The 20,106-nt window shown below is 46.0% G+C and overlaps 1 protein-coding gene across 6 annotated transcripts in view; it reads left to right on the forward strand.

The window, feature by feature from the left end:
• TLE1 (TLE family member 1, transcriptional corepressor) overlaps positions 1-19,518 on the forward strand; it is a 93,673-nt gene extending 74,155 nt beyond the window's left edge. For all 6 annotated transcript variants that reach the window (XM_027615297.1, XM_027615298.1, XM_027615299.1 and 3 more), the window contains 6 exons: positions 10,486-10,735; positions 12,674-12,921; positions 16,068-16,215; positions 17,660-17,810; positions 18,718-18,794; positions 18,941-19,518. In XM_027615297.1, the coding sequence (XP_027471098.1) occupies positions 10,486-10,735; positions 12,674-12,921; positions 16,068-16,215; positions 17,660-17,810; positions 18,718-18,794; positions 18,941-19,048 (982 nt within the window). In that variant the 3' untranslated portion in view covers positions 19,049-19,518. The remainder of the gene's footprint in view (positions 1-10,485; positions 10,736-12,673; positions 12,922-16,067; positions 16,216-17,659; positions 17,811-18,717; positions 18,795-18,940) is intronic.
• The last annotated feature ends 588 nt before the right edge of the window (positions 19,519-20,106 follow it).

Consider the following 20,106-nt stretch of genomic DNA (forward strand, 5'->3'; position numbering starts at 1 on the left):
GGGATCAGGACCCGAGCCGAAGGCAGACGTTTACCCGACTGAGCCACCCAGGCGCTCCGGTCCCAGTTTTTTATTACAAGAGTCAGCTGTCATCAGTTGACCCTGTTGAGTTGCTGTATAACTGTTTTCAACACTTCCTGTCCCTGAGTGAGCTGATTTCCGTGTGGACGGTAGCAAATGTTTGCAGACCACACTTCGAACAGATTTGGTCTGAGGCACTTAAGAGAAATGGTGACAAACCAACATGGCCAGGGTAAGGGTGAGCGAGGTGTAAAGGTTTGTATCATCCTCTGACAAATACCAATCGAAATAATATTTGGGTAGGGCGATGGATGGTTACTCTCGGACATTTGTGCGAGAACTGTGTGTCAGGCTTTGTGCCAGGTGCTGGGCAGGCTCCGGGAAAGAGAATGTTCATCTTCCCCACCTTTGGGGGGCCTCCCGATGTGGAAACATGAGAGGGACAAATGCTGCAGTACGTTTGTGAGGCACCCTGAAGGCAGAGCAGTGGGGGCTAGGCAAACATGTAGAGTCTTGATGGTTAGGATGGGAAGGGCTTCCTCGGGGTGAGGAGGATACACTGAAAGCTAAGCATGCGCAGGAGGAACAAACCCACAGAGCAAAGAGGGCAGAAAATTTGGACCATTGCAGGTAGAGGGGACAGCCTGCCACATGATCCCAGCACATGGGAGCTTGAGGGATTCCTGTGCCAATGGATGAGTTGCTTCTGAGTGGCAGAGCCAGGAGAGTTCCAGTGGGGCTGGAGGGACCTTGACAGTGCCTCTAGTGTGAATGCTCATCTGTGGTTCAAGTGTCCCATGATCGCCTCACCAAGTGGCTGTGTGCTTCTGCCCACGTGTGGCTGGTAACCGGGCCTTGCTGGTGGTTCCTGGAGCAAGCCACTTTCCCTGGCTGTGTGAAAACTGTTCCAGCCCTCGAGCTGAGATCTGTCTCCCTGGAACCTTTATCCATCGATCCTGGTTCTTTCCTACCCCTTGAGACCACACAGCACACCACTCATACATCATCCTCATGGCAGCTCTTCAGATATTTTGAGACCACCATCTTGCCACGAGGCTTCTCTTCTGGCTGAATATGTCCGTTGCTTCAGCCCTATCTTGTGGGATGTGATTTCAGGTTCCTGCACCATCTGCTCACTAAAATCTAACAGTCACCTCCCTCTTGTCCTCTCCCACCGATTTAATTGAAACCTGCTGCACAGGCCTAAAGGACCCTATTGGAAGCTCACAGCCTAGTGATGGAGAGACCACATTAATCAACTAATCACAAAATTGAATGCATAATTGTAATTGAGAGAAGAGCTATGACCAAGAGAAACGCTGTTCTGTAAAAGCACGTGGCAGGCTTCAAGGAAGAAGTGTTTCTGAGCTGTTTTAATCCCATAGGGGAGAAGGAAGGAGCATATGCAAAGGCCCTGTGGCCTTACATTGTTGGTTTTTGTGTTGTTTTGTTTTTATCAAAATAGAATAGAGCAAGGTGACTCCTGTTGCCACTATTTTGTACTTGGGTGGTGGTGTTAAAATGATGTAGGAACTCAGTAGGGTTTCCCAACCAACCTGGTCATTTTCCTTGTCTCCTTCACCCCCACACCTGTCTCTCCTGACTTCTCTATCTTTGTTAAAGGCGTCATCCTCATTCTCTCTGACATCTGGGCACAAACTTTAGCCTGTGATTCTTCCTTGTTTAAGTGACATTTCACCAGTTTTCTTCATTGTTGAAATCCTCACTTAATTCCTAATGACTTTTGTCAGTAAGATCCTAGATAAGTTTTCCCCTTTATAAAGTGCTTACCTGATTAGGTTCCTTTCTTGCTCAGAGATCTTCAGCAGTTGCACATAAACTGGTGATGGGGCATTCAAGGCCCCTCTAGTACTTTTACCCCCACCTGCTTTTCTGGCCTCATGTCATGTGTTCTTTGCATCTTGTGCATGGGCCGAAAGAGAGAACCTTCCATTCTCTGAGAGCCTTTCCTCCTCCTAGCTGGAGCAGTGTCCCTTCTTTCTGTGCGAAGACTTTTTGTCCTTCAGAGACCATTTCTGTTGCCACCTTATTAACACGAAGCTTTCACTGATGCCTTATGAAATGTGATCCCTCTCCAGGAGCACCTTGTAACATCTTGTGACCCCTTGCACGCCTTGGCTTTGAGTGACCGTCATGTGCCCATGTCAGATCTCTACCTGCTTCTTCCCTATGAGAACTGAAGCTTTGAAGTCCCTCTGTCCCCTTGAGCACAAATACCCAGTAAACAAATATTTGGTGCATTGAGTAGGTGGGAAATGAGTCTGGGATTGTGTAAGACTGTGACTCATCCTTTGTAAAAGAGATTCACATTTTGCATCTGTGGTTTTAGAGTTCAGCACTGCTGATTTGTAAGAGGTAACCCCGACTGTTTTGAAACCCTCGAGGCAAGATTTAATTGGTATTGTTTGGTCAGCTTCACTTGAACTCACTTTTAGTTTTAGGAAATGTGTTCCCCTGAGTCTTGTGGAGATCCCTGGTAAGAGAAATTCTGGTTTAGTTAGGTCAACATCTCTTTGCTGTGCCTCACACCACCCTTCCCCCAAAACGGCGTTTTGGCTCCAAAGGACCGCTTTCCTCTCCATCCATGCATGGAGGCTGTGCCCTACCTGCCTCGTGTAGTAGCACCTAGAGGTCAGTAGTAACTCAGACTAATAATAGCTTGGCTTAAGATCCAGCTTCATTCCAGGTTCCTTCACCCTGTGTTTTAATGCTAGACATGTAATTGAAAAATCTTACACCCACTCGTTTAGTGTTTAAATAAATCTTTAAAGTACCTTTTTGGAGTTGGAACCTAAAGAGAAAAGAAAATCTTAACTACATATGGGGTAAAATTGCTTCTTAGGAAAACATGTTTTGCAGCAGTGGGGAGAGGCTACCCCGGCTTCCAGCCGAGGAGACATTTCCATGGCCAGCCCTTGCCCCGATCCCCTACCCCATTTTCCAGTCCTGATCTTGCTCTGGTTCCTCTGTGGACCATGTCTAGAATCCACAGCTGGCTTATTTAGTGGATTTGGAAATTAATTCGGCCCTCTTTTCACTGGTTATGGTATTTGGGTGTTTTTTGGTCTATTAAACGCCAAAAGTAACATGCTTGTTTTATGCCTCGTTATCACATTTGGGTTTGGGTTTAATTTCTGTTTTTCTATTCTTTGGTCTTCTGGGAATGTGTAGCTAATTACTTGAGATTATATTGAAATGGAAGGCCCTTTATTTATTTTTTCTGAAGATTTTATTTTATTTATTTGAGAGAGAGAGAGAGAGAGCACAAGAGGGGGTAGGGTCAGAGGGAGAAGCAGACTCCCCGCTGAGCAAGGAGCCCAATGCGGGACTAGATCCCGGGACTCTGGGATCATGACCTGAGCCAAAGGCAGTCGCTTAACCAACTGAACCACCCAGGCGCCTGGAAGGCCCTTTATTTTGATGTGAATTACGTGTAGCTACTAGAGAGCTGACCTCCCTGCACATCTCTCTCTCCCTCTTCCCCTTCTCAGAGATGCCTTTCAGTTTATCAGATGTAAGTGTGCTTTGTTTCTTTCTTGCTCACATGATTCTTGGTTGCCTGTAGTGGTTGGTTCCTTTGCTAGAATTTTCGAATTGAGCTTTGAAAGGGCTGTATTTTAAACTTTTCTTTGTCTTCCTTTTCATCCAGGAATCTCTTGGTTCGCGTCTTTGTCCTGCATGGGAGCCTTGTTTTTACCCAGCACATTTACATGTTTTCAAACATTTATTTTTTTTTTTAATTTTATTTATTTATGAGAGAGACAGCACAAGCCAGGGGAGAGGGAGAGGCAGATTTCCTGGTGAGCAGAGAGCCTGATGCAGGACTTTATCCCAGAACCCCAGATCATGACCTGAGCCAAAGGTGGACACTTGACCGACTGAGCCACCCAGGTTCCCCACAGGTTTTCAAACATTTAGTTGGTAGAGGAAGTAGGGCCTAGAATTCAAAGTCATAAATGTTAACTTTGCTGGAGAACCTCCTAGATTATCAACTAGACCATCTCCCATTTCTTTTCTCATCTTTTTCATGTCCATTTTAAGAGGTTTTGCATTTGCCTTTTCAAAAAAATGGGAATAGTCCTATGTTAAGGTCATAAATAAGGAAACAAATACAGAGTCTCCCATCTTAATGCTTTAAATTCTCACCTTGTAATTTAATTGTTACTAAAGCCCTCTATTCCTGTAGATATGCTCTCTTCCAAATAGGATAGGAATTGTGCCCTCATCTGCATATTTGCTGTTTGGAAGGATCCTGGGACGCCAAACTGGAAAAATCCTGTGTTTTATAGATGTTATGGGTTAGATATGCAGACCTTACGAAATGTTAAAGGTAAAGCTTGTTATATCAGCAGTGAAGGAGATTTTACCATAAATAGATGAATCGTATTCCCAAGGACCTATTTTCTTTTCCTGAAATCTTAGAATAATATGGCTCTGATTTCCTTATGACCTCACACCCTGGTCCCCCCGCCATCACCTTCATTATCCTAGCTCTTGAGGCCAAGGGTATCCTCCACAGTCGTAAATTACATCATTCTCATATACCTTTGGATGACCCAGGTGCCCCAAGCCCTCCAAGCCTCTGGGGCCAGGACTCTATAATGAAGTGCCCCGATGACATTGACAAGAAGATTTCTCTCGTGTAGGCTACCTGTCTCCATCTGATGGGCACGCATTTTCCCTCTCGAGGCGATAATGTCCAAGTTAGTGCCAGTGTGAAGCTAGGGTGAAGATTAACAGCTCTCCTTTTGTGGCGGGCCTGCCCTGGATGTCCTGAACTTGAATCCTGGCCCCTCCACTTACTAGCCCAGTGGCCCAGTGACCCTGTCCTGTACTATTGCTTCTCGTCTCCACATAATGAGGGATAGTGAGCTACCTCCTGATGCGAGAACCAGAGGTTGAATCTATGTTGTGTGTCATGCTTTTCTGGAAGTACCTTCCCACGCAACCTCATTTACACCGCACCTCCTCAGTCGTGTTTAGTGGGTAAGTTTTCTCAGGGCGTGTTATAAATATAGGGACTTGAGGCACAAGGTATAGGTAAGTTACCTATGGCCCCCACATCTTATTAGTGACTAGCTGAACCTCTAATCTGTGTCTCTTTTTTTTTTTTTTTTTACTCTACGGTATGCTTTTCAGCTGCCAGGTGCGGGATCGCGATTTTTGCCTGTGACCTGTGGCAGGTTCTGGAAGGGTCCCGCTTCCACTGGGCTCTGCTGACTTGGGGAAGGGCCATGGATTTCACTCCATCACTGTGGTTGCTTTCATTGCCTTTTGTTTCAGTCCAAATCATCTCCCTAGGGACCGCATTCCCCCCTTGGGAATGTTGATACTGTCTTTTTGTGACATTTGGTAGGACGACTGGAAATTTCTGGGGGAAAGTTGGCTGGCATAACCCAGGTGGCTAGAGGACCCTCACTCTCTTGTAGCTTACTCTCCTTGCCAGAGCGACCTTCCGTGCCTCAACTTCTAAGCGAGTAGGGTAGCGATGAATGACTTGGGGTGTTGAGATCCAGCCGTATGTTGGCTGGCGAAGTCAGGCCACCTGTCTCTGAAGAACTCTGCAGTGGGAAAAACAACGAACGAGAAGTGTAAACACGTGTGGCAGTCCACAGTGTGATACGTGCCATAGCCGAGATTTATAGGAAGAGACAGGACCCTGGAAAAGAATCCTGCCTGGGAAGGTTGTGGCCGACTGAGGAGGAGAGCAAGTGACGAGCACTTAGGAGGGAGGCGGCGCTATTCTAGGCCAGAGGGAACAGTTTGTGCACAACTTGGAGATGTGACAGTGTGCGGTATTTTAGGGGACTGGCCCATTGTCCCACGTGGCAGGGAGTTTCAGATACAGGACGGTCACATGAACTGAGGCCCAGCCATAATACATCATGAAGGACTTGGCGAGCCCCAAAGAGCGCGTGAGGGTTTCTGACATGAGTGGATTTTTGATACTTGTTCCGACAGCCGGAGCTTCCCCGTCGAGAATGCCAAGTCCACAGGCGGCGGGGTCTTGGCCGCAACGATGATCTCTGGGGGCCGTGGTTCTTCATCACTGTTTACCGGATCCCGCTGTTGCCGTTCCTGTCTATTTCCAGCAAACCAACGACTATGTAAACACCTGTTTTCCTTTGGCCGCAGAACACAGCATAGTTTTATTAGCAGCAGAGCTAGGAAAAAAAACAACCTACTTCTCCAAAGCGCGGTCTTGTTTTCCAGCTTGCTGCTGTCCCCGAGAGGCTTCCTGGTGGGGACTCCTTCCTTTGAGTTCCTTCCCCTCTGCTGTGTGCCCAATAAAGGAAGCGGCCTCAGCTCCGAAGGAGTTTGACTTCATTCAGTTTTTTACATCTCTGCTGTTCAGGGGGTTTTATTCTTTTCAGTTCTCCAACCAGATTTCGGAATTAGATCCTGATCAGCAGGTGCTTGTGCAGAAAGCTGGGTTGGGGCAGGGGCTCAGTTCTCTGAGGCTTTCGTGGGTGCAGTGGGTGGCCCCAGCAGTGTGGCCACTAACGAGGGCAGCAGGAGCTCATTCTTTCTGCCTCACAGTGTGCCACAGTCCTGGCTACATGTCTTCTCCTCTTTGCCAGGGGCTGTCTCTCCACTCTTGCTCTTCAGGATCTATGGATTTCCTTTGCCTCATCGTTGCCATGTGCTTTCCTGACTCCCACCCTGCACCTTCCTCCCTTTCTGCATTTCTGGTCCTCACGCTGGCCCACTGGTTGATAAAAGAGCCCTTGATTGAGCATACCCTCACTCTCCTCTTTTAAAGTCATGGGTGTTTGATACCGATGCTCCCATTCTCTGAGGGCCCTGCCGGTGTGGAGCACGGTGTTCATTGTTTAATGGTTTTGCAGCTCTTCTCACCCTTAGAGCAACCCCTGCATCCCTTATACTTGGTTGTATTTCTGTCTTGTGGATCAGGAACAGACACGTTACAGGCTACAGGTAGTGAGGCCGGGAAGGATGGCCACAGTTAGGCCAGCGAGCCTGGCATCTCCCATACATGTAACACGCGAGTCTGGGCTCTTGACTTAGCTGTGGACCTGGTCCACTTGATCATCAGTCAGGAGCCCTCTCGACTTTTTCTTGAACAAACAAATAAAAACTTTTAAAATTGAGACAGACATACAGAAAAGTGCATGAATGGTGTGTGTATAACTAAGTGACTTTGCACCAAAAGTACTGAAGAAGCCCTTCTTGTGTCCTCTCCAGTAGCTGAGGGGAACCCTCCCTCTGGGTTAACATCACAGATGAATTCTGCCTGTGTTTGAAATTCTATAAATCCAGTCCTTCCGTATGCATTCTTTGGTGGCTGACCTCTTTCTGAATTCAGGCTTGGGAGATATTTATAAATCCTCACTATGTGTTTATAAATTCCCCTTCCTGGTTGATTTTACTTTTCCTGGCTCTTCAATAAGTAGAGAATCTAAGTTTCCTTCTGGGATGTATTTAACGTCGTCATGATACGTCAGCAGCGTGGCCTTTTCTCATCGATATGCTGTGTCTTGTGTTCCTGTAGGTGAGTAATTCCAGACTCTTGTCTGCTCCCCTGATTTTTCCTTCCAGTTGATCCCTCTTTGAGACCCATCAGCCCTTTCTGTCGTTCTGGTTTGTTCATTTGATCAGGCTCTCCAGCACCGCAGGCGGCACCGGCTTCCTGCGAGGCCCCCTGTGACTGATGTATTAACATCCCTGTGCATTTCCCCGGGGACCCAGAAATGTGCCCAGCTTCTGGCAGCAGTTCACTGCTCTGTGAATCAATTTTAAATTTGCCTCAGTATGATGATCACAGACCTCCTGTGTGGTTTAAAGAAGAAGACACCTGGGAGGGAGGCGGGTGTCTTCCAAAAAGGAGCATGCAGCTCTTGTCTACACTTTGTGCGTCTGTTTTAACCTGGAACATTGAACTCAGTAACACTGAACTCAGTAACAAGAGGGTTTCCAATTGAAGCAAGGTAAAATTTTCTTCTCCTAAAAATCCAGAATTGCTAAAAGGGTACCTGATGGAGAGTTTGCCTCCCTGGAGGTGCCCGCCTTGATTTATGGCAGACAAAGAAACGGACTTTCACGTGTGTCGTTATTCTCTTAAAGAAAGCTTTAAGAGGCAGGTTCTCCCCCCATGTCAACCACTGTTCTAACCAAATACGTTCCGTTTGATTGTTTCATGAAAACACTCTGGTCATTTCTCCAGCTTTACCTAGTTCATTGTTTGTCATTTTCAGACCCAGCTTAGGGGGGTCACATAATTGCTCCTGGACCTTGAGGAATTCTTCTAGAACATGAATAGAGTTAAACTCCAGCTCTTCTCGTCCCATCTTCAAGGGCAGTACAATGCCATTTGATCCCAACTCCGAATATCCCATAATAAATGGCATAGGTTCAATGCGCATGTATTAAAATACCATGTGGGCTTGATATGTTAACTAAAGACACCAAAGGATACTGTTGGATAAAAAAATAAGGGATTTAGTGGCTTGTTTTGATGTAAGGGCTTTGAGCTATAGTTGTTTTGTATATTAATTTTCTAGTACATTCTGTAGAGTTCCCATTATGTGTGCTCAATGATTCAAATTAAGAGGAATGTTAAGGTTTTGGTCCAGCTAGCCATGTAATATTAGTTATTGGAACCAGTTTGTCAGGAAATAGCATATTTCTAAGATCGTGTCGTTTGGTTGGGAGAAGGGGAAGTTCTTTCTCAAGCCTTCATGTATTTGGTATTTTGCTTTCATAGAGTGAAAACAACAGCATATATTTTCTTCTCAAGCTTAGGGAAGTATGTAGGTTTTATGTGCGAGCAGGTTGGAAATCTGATAACCCTGTTTCAGTTTTCAGTTTTGTGCATGCTAAGTTATTTTACAAAATTTGAGTTAGCATTAACATGAAAATTTGAGTTCTGTGTTAATACCCATGGTCTTTAGATCTGTAAAGGGACGGCAAGGTGCCAATGACAAGTTCCATAAAGGGCCCAGACGGATTTATCCCAGTGGGTCACGGACAGGAGGAAACTCTACATACTTCATTTATGTATGCAGACCTATAGAAAAGGCTTCATGTTGAACTTCTAGAATGCCTAGTGTTGGCTTCAGATAGGAAGAAAGTGAAAGCAGTGGTCTTCAAAGTGCATAATTCCATCCGTTTGGATGTTGGGGGTGGATATTAGCATTTCTGCATCTTCCACCCTCTAAAAGTATCTTTTCTTTTGTGCATGTTTTATAATGCCTGTGATATATTAGTGCTTGGGTTTTAAATCATTAGATCTTAAAAGCATACAATATGCTTTAAGATTTTGGGGTGGAAACAAGAATGTCCTAGGATTAGGTTTGTTCGTATTGAACACAGGAGGAAAACAATAGCTTGAAGTAACATAAAAGTTTATTTCTCTCTCCCGTAAAAAGATACCGGCTGTCAGCAGGGCTCTGCATCGTTTGTGTTCCACTTCCTTCAGCAATTGATTTCCATCTTCAGAGTCAGCTTGTGGCCCCCAAGGGCTGGTGGAGCTCCACGGCACCTTGTTCATAGTTAAGGCAGTAGGAAGGAGTAAGAAAAGAGGGCAGGCAGGAACCCCGATGCTCCTCCTCTTTTAAAATTCCTTTTCTTTTAATTAATAAACTTTACTTTTTAGAGCAGTTCTAGGTTCATAGCAAAATTGAGCCAAAGGTACAGAGAGCTTCTGTATCCCCCCCCAGGGCCCCTTTCTTTCAGGTTATGAGCTTAGTGCCACCCAGCAGCGCATGTATGTTGAGCCACGTACATCTCAGTGGTGGGAACGTGGCGAAGCAAAGAGTAGCTTTTCTGCCTTAGATAAAACTGGGGTTCATGGCCAAAGGAGACGGGGAGATTGTCGAGGAGAAAACTTGAAATCTATCATCAAGCTATTTGATGTAAGAGAATCTTTTATTATTTTCTCTTGATTATGCAAAAGAGAGTAAATTCAAGCCTGAAACTGGTGCATTGAGGAAACTGTTTTTGTTTGTCAGTGTTGAAATACACTGTTCACTGTGTGAAATGTAATACGAGTTCTTAAGGGCTTCATCTGAAGCATAAAAAATAATCATTTAAAATTATGCTAAGAAATCATACAATTATACAAGGTACATGGAAGGAGGTATTTTATGTTAATTTGGAAGCGTAGTTAGCACTTTATATGGGATTGGAAGGAATGCTTTATGGAATGGTTAGACACAATTGAAAAATCGTTAAATACTTAAAAAATATAGTTCAATATACCTGTCTTTTGGTACACCCTAGGCTTCCGTTATTATGTATTTTAAATTTGCTCCTTCGGTAAATACTTCAGCTTCTATTGATCTCAAGAAAATCCTAAGGAGAATCGTTCCCTTCTTTGTCTTCCTCATAGATACTGCTGAGCTAATGATCAGCTGCTTTATGATAAATGTTTTCTCTGTCTCCTCTCCTGTCTTTCTCTCCAACCGTCCCCCTCTCCAAAAGTGCATACTCCTTCCACGTTACTGCAGACGGTCAGATGCAGCCTGTCCCTTTCCCCCCCGACGCCCTCATCGGACCCGGAATCCCCCGGCACGCGCGCCAGATCAACACCCTGAACCACGGGGAGGTGGTGTGCGCCGTGACCATCAGCAACCCCACGAGACACGTGTACACGGGCGGGAAGGGCTGCGTCAAGGTCTGGGACATCAGCCACCCCGGCAACAAGAGCCCCGTCTCTCAGCTCGACTGTCTGGTGAGTGAACAGGAACTGGTGCATGAGGGTAATGTGTCCCTGGAGACTCAATAAGGAAATGGCTGTTTGGGCCTGGGTTTTATTCCCATTATGAGGAAATGGAAGCCCTTTCTGTTTCCTGTGTTAGCTAGTTAGCTCCCCCACCCCTCTCCCTGAAATGTGAACGTTTCATTTGTTGCTCTTTCGGTGGTTAAATCCCAGAGTTGATGGATTTCTTTTAAAAAACATTGTACGGTAGTTTACAGAAGCTGTCCTTGTTTGAATGTATATTCAAAAGGGGGTTCCCCATTTAATGAATGAAAGCACAGCGAGGCCTGGACTCTGAGCTCTGCAATCCACCCAACTTTTAATTTCCCTGCAGCCTTCGGATAAATACTGAATAGTAAACATTTGATAACGTGGCATAAAAAAGCATTCTGAACAAGGTCTGTGTTTTCAGGGAGACCTGGGAGGGCTGGCTGGGTTTTATTACCTGAACTTCAGGAAAGGTTAATAGACCACACTGCATAAAAACGGGGGACGGCCGCCTGCAAAACGGGAATGGGGAGAATGCTTTCCTGGAGTACCCTAATCCGCCTGCTCCCACAGTAGGAGAATACCGTTTTGCATTTTTCAGGATCATAGCACATGTTGGGACATGTTCTGATCTCTATAAACTGTGACCCCAGAATTTATAACCCACATACCACTGGCCTGACGCAGAATCAGGGCCATAGTGCCCCTGATATGTGGCACGCCTAGGCTTTGCCGCGGCCGGTGGTGCGGTTTACCCACTGCCTGCCCAGCCACTGCTGAGGATTCGGGAGCCAGAGGTTTCAAAAAGAACAGTGGTGTTTTTGAGATACGAAAGCCTTTTGTTTTTTGTTTTTTTTTGAGGAGTTACTGATTTACTTTTTAATCACATAACTTTAAAAGATCTCCATTGATGAAATTTCAGTGTGCTTCAACATAGGCTGACATTCTATAATAGTAGGCATATTTTGTGACACTCATCACCTTTTTTGAGATTTATGTGCTTAAAGTTTTTTCTCGTCTTTGAATAATAGGCCATGGTCAAAGCATAGCGAAAACTTCAGTTCTGTCTATTTGGGTTGAAGGATAGCAGTTATTTCCGTCAGGGAGGGAAGGGTCATTTTAGGTCCCACCTTCCTTTTTTTTTTTTTTTTTTTTTTTTTCTTTTTCTTTTTCAGAGGTAGGGGCAGAGGGAGAGGGAGAGAGATTTCAGCAGGCCCCACACCCAGCACGGGGCCCATGACCCGTGATCATTACCTCAGCCGAAATCAAGAGTTGGATGCTTAACTGACTGAGCCACCCAAGCTCCCCTCCCACCTTCCTTTTTTAATATGTGCTGGTTTTGATAGAGAGATGCCCTCTTTTATCAATTTCTTTGGACTGAGAGGCTTGAATATGGCAGCAACCGTGTTACCCCTTGAGAAAACAGCTCTGTTAAAGTCCTAATAAGGAGCCACGTGGCTAATGAAGATTCAGCACAAGCCTTAGATAGAGATTTAAGAGTAATGAAAACCAGAACGTAGGCAGCAGGTCTGCACTTTCCAAATAGTAAATAAGGGTGGGTGATGAGGTCAGAGATTTATAAACTAGCTTTGAAAAGTGGTTTCTTCACAGAGAAATACGTGCACACCTACCTCACATCCGCTGATCATTTCAGTTCTTTCTACTCAGCAGGAAACTGGATGTCTTAGATGGAAAAGTTCCATCTAAGTGTTTGCACATGCCCGAGTGAGCCTCGGAGTTTGTTTTGTTGACTGTTTCAAAGGGGACAGTTACAATTGGAACCCAATCTTTGCTACAGACCTCTTGCTTTGCTGGTGTCCACGAAATACCACTTTTTCAAGTCAAAAACCAAGATAGCAGTTAGCATGGTATTGTTACTGCTTGGTCATGCATCATAGCAATTGAATTATGTTTATTTCACAGAACAGGGATAACTACATCCGTTCCTGCAAATTGCTCCCTGATGGCTGCACCCTCATCGTGGGAGGGGAGGCCAGTACTCTGTCCATCTGGGACCTGGCGGCTCCGACCCCGCGCATCAAGGCAGAGCTGACGTCCTCGGCCCCCGCGTGCTATGCCCTGGCCATCAGCCCCGACTCCAAGGTCTGCTTCTCATGCTGCAGTGATGGTAACATTGCCGTCTGGGACCTGCACAACCAGACGCTGGTGAGGTGAGCAGCTGTGGTTTTCTAGGGTGGGGGTTCCCTCCTTGGGTACCTGGGCCTGAAGACCTCCTGCTTCTTGGGCTGCACCCAGGCTCTCAGCCCATGTGAAGAGCCTCCTGTGTGCCAGGCTTAGACAAAGTGTGGGGTGTCTCCCACACTTTCTATTTACCTCCCCAACATCCCCATTCTTCAGCCACTTACAGATGCCAGACTTGTTCAAAATATATTCCTAACATATACATACCATGGATTACCTAGAGGTACGGACAGTCCTTAACACTAGGTGCTTTTGGCTTTGGCTAGAACCTTGTTTCTGTAAACAGGGGCCAAGTGATAAAGGGTAAAAGAAAATCAACAAAAGGACATTAGAAGAGGAGATTCCAGGGGCGCCCGGGTGGCTTAGTCAGTTAAGCGTCTGCCTTTGGCTCAGGTTAGGATCCCAGGGTCTTGGGATCGAGCCCTGAGTTGGACTCCCTGTTCAGCGGGAAGCCTGCTTCTCCCTCTCCCTCTCCCTCTCCCTCTCCTTCTGCCTGCCACTCCCCCTGCTTGTGAGCACGTGTTCTCTCTGTCAAATAAATAAATAAACAAATATTTTTTAAAAGGAGATTCCATGAACTTTGCCCATAAAATGGTTTTAAAGTATGCATGTTTCCCAATTACTAAATCAGTGCCGTCCACGGGTCATTCCACCCTAGGAATGAGCCCGGCTTCCTGCAATCTGTCCTCTTAACTGCAGTGACAGCCGCAGTCCTGCCACCTCTGTGTCTGTCCTTGGCTCTGGCCAGTGCCTTCCCTCTGCTGAAATCAAGAGTCCACACCAGAGATGTTACAGAAAAGTCTTTACAAAGGGCAGCACTAGTCAAACATCCCAGGGAAACCTGGTGTGTATTCTGCTTTTTCGTTCCCTGTTTTCTTTGCTCAGAAACGCTCTTCATTTATGGTGTGGTGTTAGGCTGGTGGATGATTTAGTAGGGCTCCTTTGATGCTTTGGGTCCATGTGCCAGAGCGAATGGATGGACTTTCGAAGTCATTATAGCAGCTTCATCTCCCTCCAAACCTCCTCCATAGGAATCCAGTCAGTGTCACTGAGGCGGGCTCTGTCCCTGTGTGTGACTGATGCCGTGACCATTATTTTTCTCTTGTCATGTGCTGGGCAGCTCAGAATGATCACAATGGACACACGTAGCCAGAGCTGACAGCCCCTTCAGACTTTCAGCCTGGCCAGTGTTTGCTGTTTTTTTTCTATTCTTTTTTTTCTTTTTTTAAAGAAATCTGAATAAATAGCACTTTTAAAATTTTAATGCTAAGGGCTTTTCAAATATTAATCCATTTAATCCTTATAACGTCTGCACTGCTATTGTCCCAGTTTTATAGGTGAGGAACCTGAGGCACAGAAAGGTTAAGTCTGCCTGCCTGGCTCACACAGTCGGGTGTGGGGGAGATGTGATGGGGTGCAGGCATGCTGTTCTCATGTCTGTGCTCCGAACCCCTGCTCTGTGCGGGCCCCCGGGAGTAAACACCTGCTGGATATAATGGGGTAGTGCTTTTATGAATGTCTTGCCCACTTTGGGTTGGCCACATGTGGCTAACGGCTACTCTGTATGAGAGGGTGGCATGGAGTATGCTGAGTATCTCAGTATTTACTGAGACCCTGCGTGGTCTAAACCTACCTTCTGGGAGCCTAAGAGTAGCGCTGAGATTTGTGGACAGAGGGATGGAGGAACATCCACCAGGTGCCTGAAGTCCACAGAGAAAGGCATTTGTAGTCAAGGAGTATTTCATGAGTTCTAGAGAAGGCAGAGGTGAAATGCAGAGAGGTCATTGGGTTTCCAGAGCAGTCTGAGGGAAGGGATAGCAGAACTTTCAAAAGATGAATCTGGGACTTCAGTAGTCCCGCATGACCTATGGGGAGTCTTGGAGGGAAGTGGGGCTGGTTGGGGTACGTGTGCCTGGGATGGGGTGGGGACAGTTGGGTGCGTGCAGGAGAGAGAACCAAGATGGACATTCAGAATAGCTTTTGGAGGAACAGTTTTTGAAGTGATAGTTCTTGTCTCAGAATTCATGGCAAGGGGTGCTTTTGTCTGGTCTTACACGCTCTTTAAATTCTAAGCTCAGTTTAAATTTTGGAGTTCTGCGGGAACAATAAGGTGAGGGGGACCTAGAGGAAGGACAGACGTAGAAACGTTGGGTGTTGAAATTCCCAAGCCACTCTAATGAATCCCTCCTGGTTCACCATAGTGACTGGGCCTGTTCTGGTCACGTCCCTGCTGGCTCCCTCTTGGCATGCAAAACCAGGTCCAGATCCACAAATCACCAGCCCTGCAGTGGCTCACCTTGGCCTGTCCCTCAGCAAACCCCCCGCCTTTGGTCTGGCAGAGCATCGGCACTCTGCAAATCCCTATTGGTTGGTTGGTTTTGGTAGTGTTTTTTGACTAAAGCACAAGAGTTCCCTTTAAGAGAACAACCTTAGGGTCAGCTTCAAGGCAGGGTCCCCGCTGAGGTGCCCATGGGTCAGCCTCAGCAATTAGCTTTGTCTCATGCTGGCCCCTGAATCAGGAGGCCAGCATGACCCTTTGTCTCTGGGAGTCCAGATTTCCTAATGCAGGGGTCTTTCTAATACAGAAAGCAAGGTTGAGTAAATATGTGAGCTCATGCTTTGTTGCCATGAAGGGCATTGCTGTGTGGATTCACTCGTGGAAAAGTAAGTGCTTCTGGACCCTGAGCTCGTAATGTCGTGATGCAGGCCTATATCTTTCTTTACAGAATATACCTGGGATTCTGTGTGTTTGTCCTCCCCCGCCCCCCCCCCCCCCCCCCCCCCCCCCCCGCCTTCAACACTCAAACACTTTTCCAGACCTGGGAGGAATTTTCCCTTCCAGACAGATTTGTAAGAAGAGCTATAACAGTGTATTTTACTCCTCCCATGTGATGACCTAAAATGGCATTCCACGTCTTTAGCACTTGGACGACGAAAAAAGAAAAGGAAAATCTGCAGGTGCTATTCCCTCCTCGGGGGAAGGTTAGTGTGATCTTGCACATCAGCAGACACTGAAGAGATGACACACGCACACTGAGTCCAAAGCTAACAACACAACAGTGTTTACCTTGAGCTTGGGCAGGAAATCATTATTCAATCTGGTTTGTTTTATCAGGCAATTCCAGGGCCACACAGACGGGGCCAGCTGTATTGACATTTCTAACGACGGCACCAAGCTCTGGACGGGCGGCCTGGACAACACGGTCAGGTCCTGGGACCTGCGCGAGGGGCGGCAGCTGCAGCAGCATGACTTTACCTCCCAGGTGACGGGCTCCCCACTCCCTGCCCCCGGCAATCTCTGATGTGGTCTGCGTGTGGCATCCTTCTTCCTCCTTCACACCCCACCGTAGTAAGAACAAGGCAGATAGACCAGCCTTGACTCTGAGACGCTGATTTAAAACAAACAAAAACAACCCCCACAGACAGACAGTGTCCCTGAAATGCTTAGAGTGGTTTCTAAAACCCTATCGGTGAAGACCTATTAGTTTTATTTATGTACGAGTCCACTGAAGGAACTTATTCAGTGAAGAGCCTACAGTTTGACCTGTTGGAACATATTCCCACCGTCCAGCGTGGGGGTGAGAGATGATTATTTGATTCACATATAAAGAGAGCTTGAAAAATAGGCAGGGTTATCACGAGGAATCGAGAAAAAATCACCAAGCCCTGAAAGTTAATTCATTTCCCTTGCATTAGGGGGCTTAAAAAAAAAATGCGGTGGTGTCTCTGCGGATGCCCATTTTATTATTCATCCCTGGGAAAATGGACTCGTGGCTGACTAGATTGATGGAGGTTTGAAATGATATGAAATGGCAACTTTGTGGATTGTGGAGATGAGTTAGATGTCAAGTGTCTGAATCTAGACTTGTTTTGGGGAAAGATGGTGCCATTTTACATGTCTTCTGTGGGTGGAATTGTTCTTTTGATCATTACTTGCATACAGCTATGCATATTACTCAATTTCATGTCCTTGTTAATCTTTTGTGGAGTTTCTTAGAGTCTTCCTCATTCCAGCCCTTTTCCCAGTATAAGCTAGGGTACTGTTTTTGGTCTGCCTTTTTTCAAAAAAAAAAAAAAAACTTTTTATGGAAAATTTCAAATATACATGAGTGCAGAGAACGCCCTAGCATACATGGAAGTACAGAGAAGTGTCCAGTAAACTCCACTTGCCCATCACTGAGCTTTACAGTTGCGAACCCATGACCTGTCTCCTGTATCATCCCTGCCCCCAAACACTGGATCATTTTAAAGTAAATCGTATTATTTCATCCACAAGCATCCCAGTTAAGTATCTGCAAAAGACAAGGACCACACTAGAACATACATACACACACAGATGTCCTTATTCTTAAGAATAATTTCTTGGGGGCACCTGGCTGGCTCAGTCCGTAGAGCATGTGGCTCTTGATCTCGGGGTCGTGAGTTCAAGCCCCACATTGGGGGTAGAGATGACTTAAATACGTAAAATTTAAAAAAATAACTTCATCACATGTGATGTACGTATTCCAAGCTTTCTGATTGTTTTCATAAAGATGTTTAACACTTGGCTGGTCTGTGTTGGGTCTCTTGTCTTGTGGACTATACTGCAGTCTGGAGTTTGCTGATTACATCCCCCTCTCCTTGCTGTTTTACCCCCATTTCTGGTTGCCATTTCATTTCTCGGTTTATTGGGCAAAATCACTAGTGAGCCTGTTCTGCTTCCTACAGATCTTCTCCCTTGGATACTGCCCAACTGGGGAGTGGCTGGCCGTGGGCATGGAGAGTAGCAATGTGGAAGTTCTTCACGTAAATAAGCCTGACAAGTACCAGCTGCATCTCCATGAGAGCTGTGTGCTGTCCTTAAAATTTGCTTATTGTGGTGAGTTGAGCTGAAAGGAAACTGGAGGACACCAATGGCCTCAATGGAAAATATTTCTTAAAAAAAAAATACAGTAGAGATCATGTCTGGAAAAAATGTTCTCTGAGCAACTGGATGCAATAATTCTATTGTCTTAATATGTCCCTCAGAGCATAGTGACATCCGTTCAGCCTATTTTCCTAATGTGAGAATAGTCAGCAGGGATGCAGTTGCCTAATACAAGGTTTTGACACAGATTTTTTTTTTTTTTCTTGGGCGGGGGAGTCTGGAGCAGAGGTGGAGGGCAATTCGTTACCACTCTGAAAGGGGGCAGGATTTATAGAAGCCTGGGGCAGCCACGTTGGAAGTTCTTAAGAGACTGAGCAGCATAGGGAATTAGGATCAGAGAAGGGCACACTCAGCTTGCCCCACACTGTTATACACTCTGCAGTGAAAATCAAGAGGGAAGAAGTGCACACGGGGTCAAATATTTGTTCTTGAGATGGGTGGAGGGATGAGTAGCTGTTAGTCACTGAGCCCATTCTATCTGGCATTTTACTTAAGTTCGTCATTTAATCCTCCCCAGTCCCAATTTCATCGTGAGGAAATGGACTGAAAGGGCAGCAGCTTCATCGAGTCAGTATTTGAGGACCCACTGTGTGCTGGGTGTGATGCTGTCCCAAGTGTATCCGGTGGCTCGTGGGGCTGACACGGTCCCTGCTGCTGCTGAGACAAAACCCAAGACCACAGATGGCTCACAGTGGAGCCCCGATGTAAAGCCTGCTCTCTCTCCTCCTGTCCTAGGCCAAGCCCTTGGACATGATAGTTCATGATTAGAAATGCTCTGAGTTTGATGAAGTCCAGGTGGCTAATAGTATAGGAGGAATTTTTAATCGTGTTCACCTCCATGTTCCTTTGCTAACTCTAGGTAAGTGGTTTGTAAGTACCGGCAAAGACAACCTCCTCAATGCTTGGCGGACCCCCTACGGAGCTAGTATATTCCAGGTAAGTAAGCCAGTGCTCCTTACCCAGAATGACCGTTTGATCAGGGCATTCTCCATGACTCCGGCAGTGAAGGCACCTCGGGGAGGAGCAGGGCCCCTGAGCAGCTCTGTTCACGTTAAGCCTGCGCCCACTGTTTTCTCTTCTAGTCCAAAGAGTCCTCGTCCGTGCTGAGCTGTGACATCTCTGTGGATGATAAGTACATCGTCACTGGCTCAGGGGACAAGAAGGCTACAGTCTACGAAGTCATCTACTGAAAACATGATGTGGTTTAACGTTTAGAGTTGAATCGGGCCAAAATGTTTTGAATTTGTAGAAATAGAAAAGTTGTAACTTTAAAAGGAAAAAAAAAAACAACCACGAAAACCTGTTTCCAAACCTCGACACGAAACTACTTTGAGTCTACAAAGAGGAGGCGACGAATCCATCCACTGAAGGTCCCCCATCTACCTAGACCAAACGGAGCACCAAGGCGGAGTGGACAGAGGGGCAAGGGGAGTAGGCAGAGCCTCTTCCTTCCTGTGTGTGTGGTCTGCCGAGGTGACCTTCCTGTTCCTTGCAGTTCCCCTCACCTTCTGTGCTTGGTAGAGCAGTGGTGTCTCCAATGAACTTGTTTCCTGGTTTTGCATCTTGTGAAATGTTTTTTTGTATTTTTGTTGAAGGTTAAACATTTGTATAAATTGTAAATATATTTGGTTTATTACAGTAAAGGCTTTAGTACCAATAAGTGGTTTTCCCTTTCCTTCTTTGTTGTTTTTATCAAAGCGTTGGGATCACTCATGTGGGTTTTAGAAGCAAAGTCCACACATGTGCAGAGGAAGTTTAAGCATGCACTTTTGAATTTGCAAATAGATTAGGTTGTGGGCTCGCACTGCACTGGCACCTAATCAACACTTCTGAGTTAGTGGGAACTCAGGACCAGAAATAGTCAGTACTTGAAGGTTTACTCATGACACTTTTATTTGGGAAGCTAAAATAACTTCATCAAGATTCATGTTTTTTTAAAGATACTCTTGTGATTGGAGGTCAGAAATTAAAGCTCTGCTTTTTCTTGGCAATTCCCTGGGAGACAGAATATCCTCTTCTCTGGGAGAGTCCAGCATCTTCAGATCTTTTATTGTCTCCCTTGGCAAGCGTCACATCTCTCAAGACATGTGGGTGACTTGTGTTCAGTGTTGGGATTGATGATGTTCACAAAGCTGTGGAATTCATTAACCTGTAAAAGAAAGGTGGGATGCCAACTGGTTTTGTCTCGTTAATACTTACTTAATCTATTATATGGGTTGACCTGAGCCAGTCACACCCAGCACTGAGC

The sequence above is a fragment of the Zalophus californianus genome, chromosome 13 (genome assembly GCF_009762305.2).
Source record: "Zalophus californianus isolate mZalCal1 chromosome 13, mZalCal1.pri.v2, whole genome shotgun sequence".
Classification (NCBI taxonomy): domain Eukaryota; kingdom Metazoa; phylum Chordata; class Mammalia; order Carnivora; family Otariidae; genus Zalophus; species Zalophus californianus.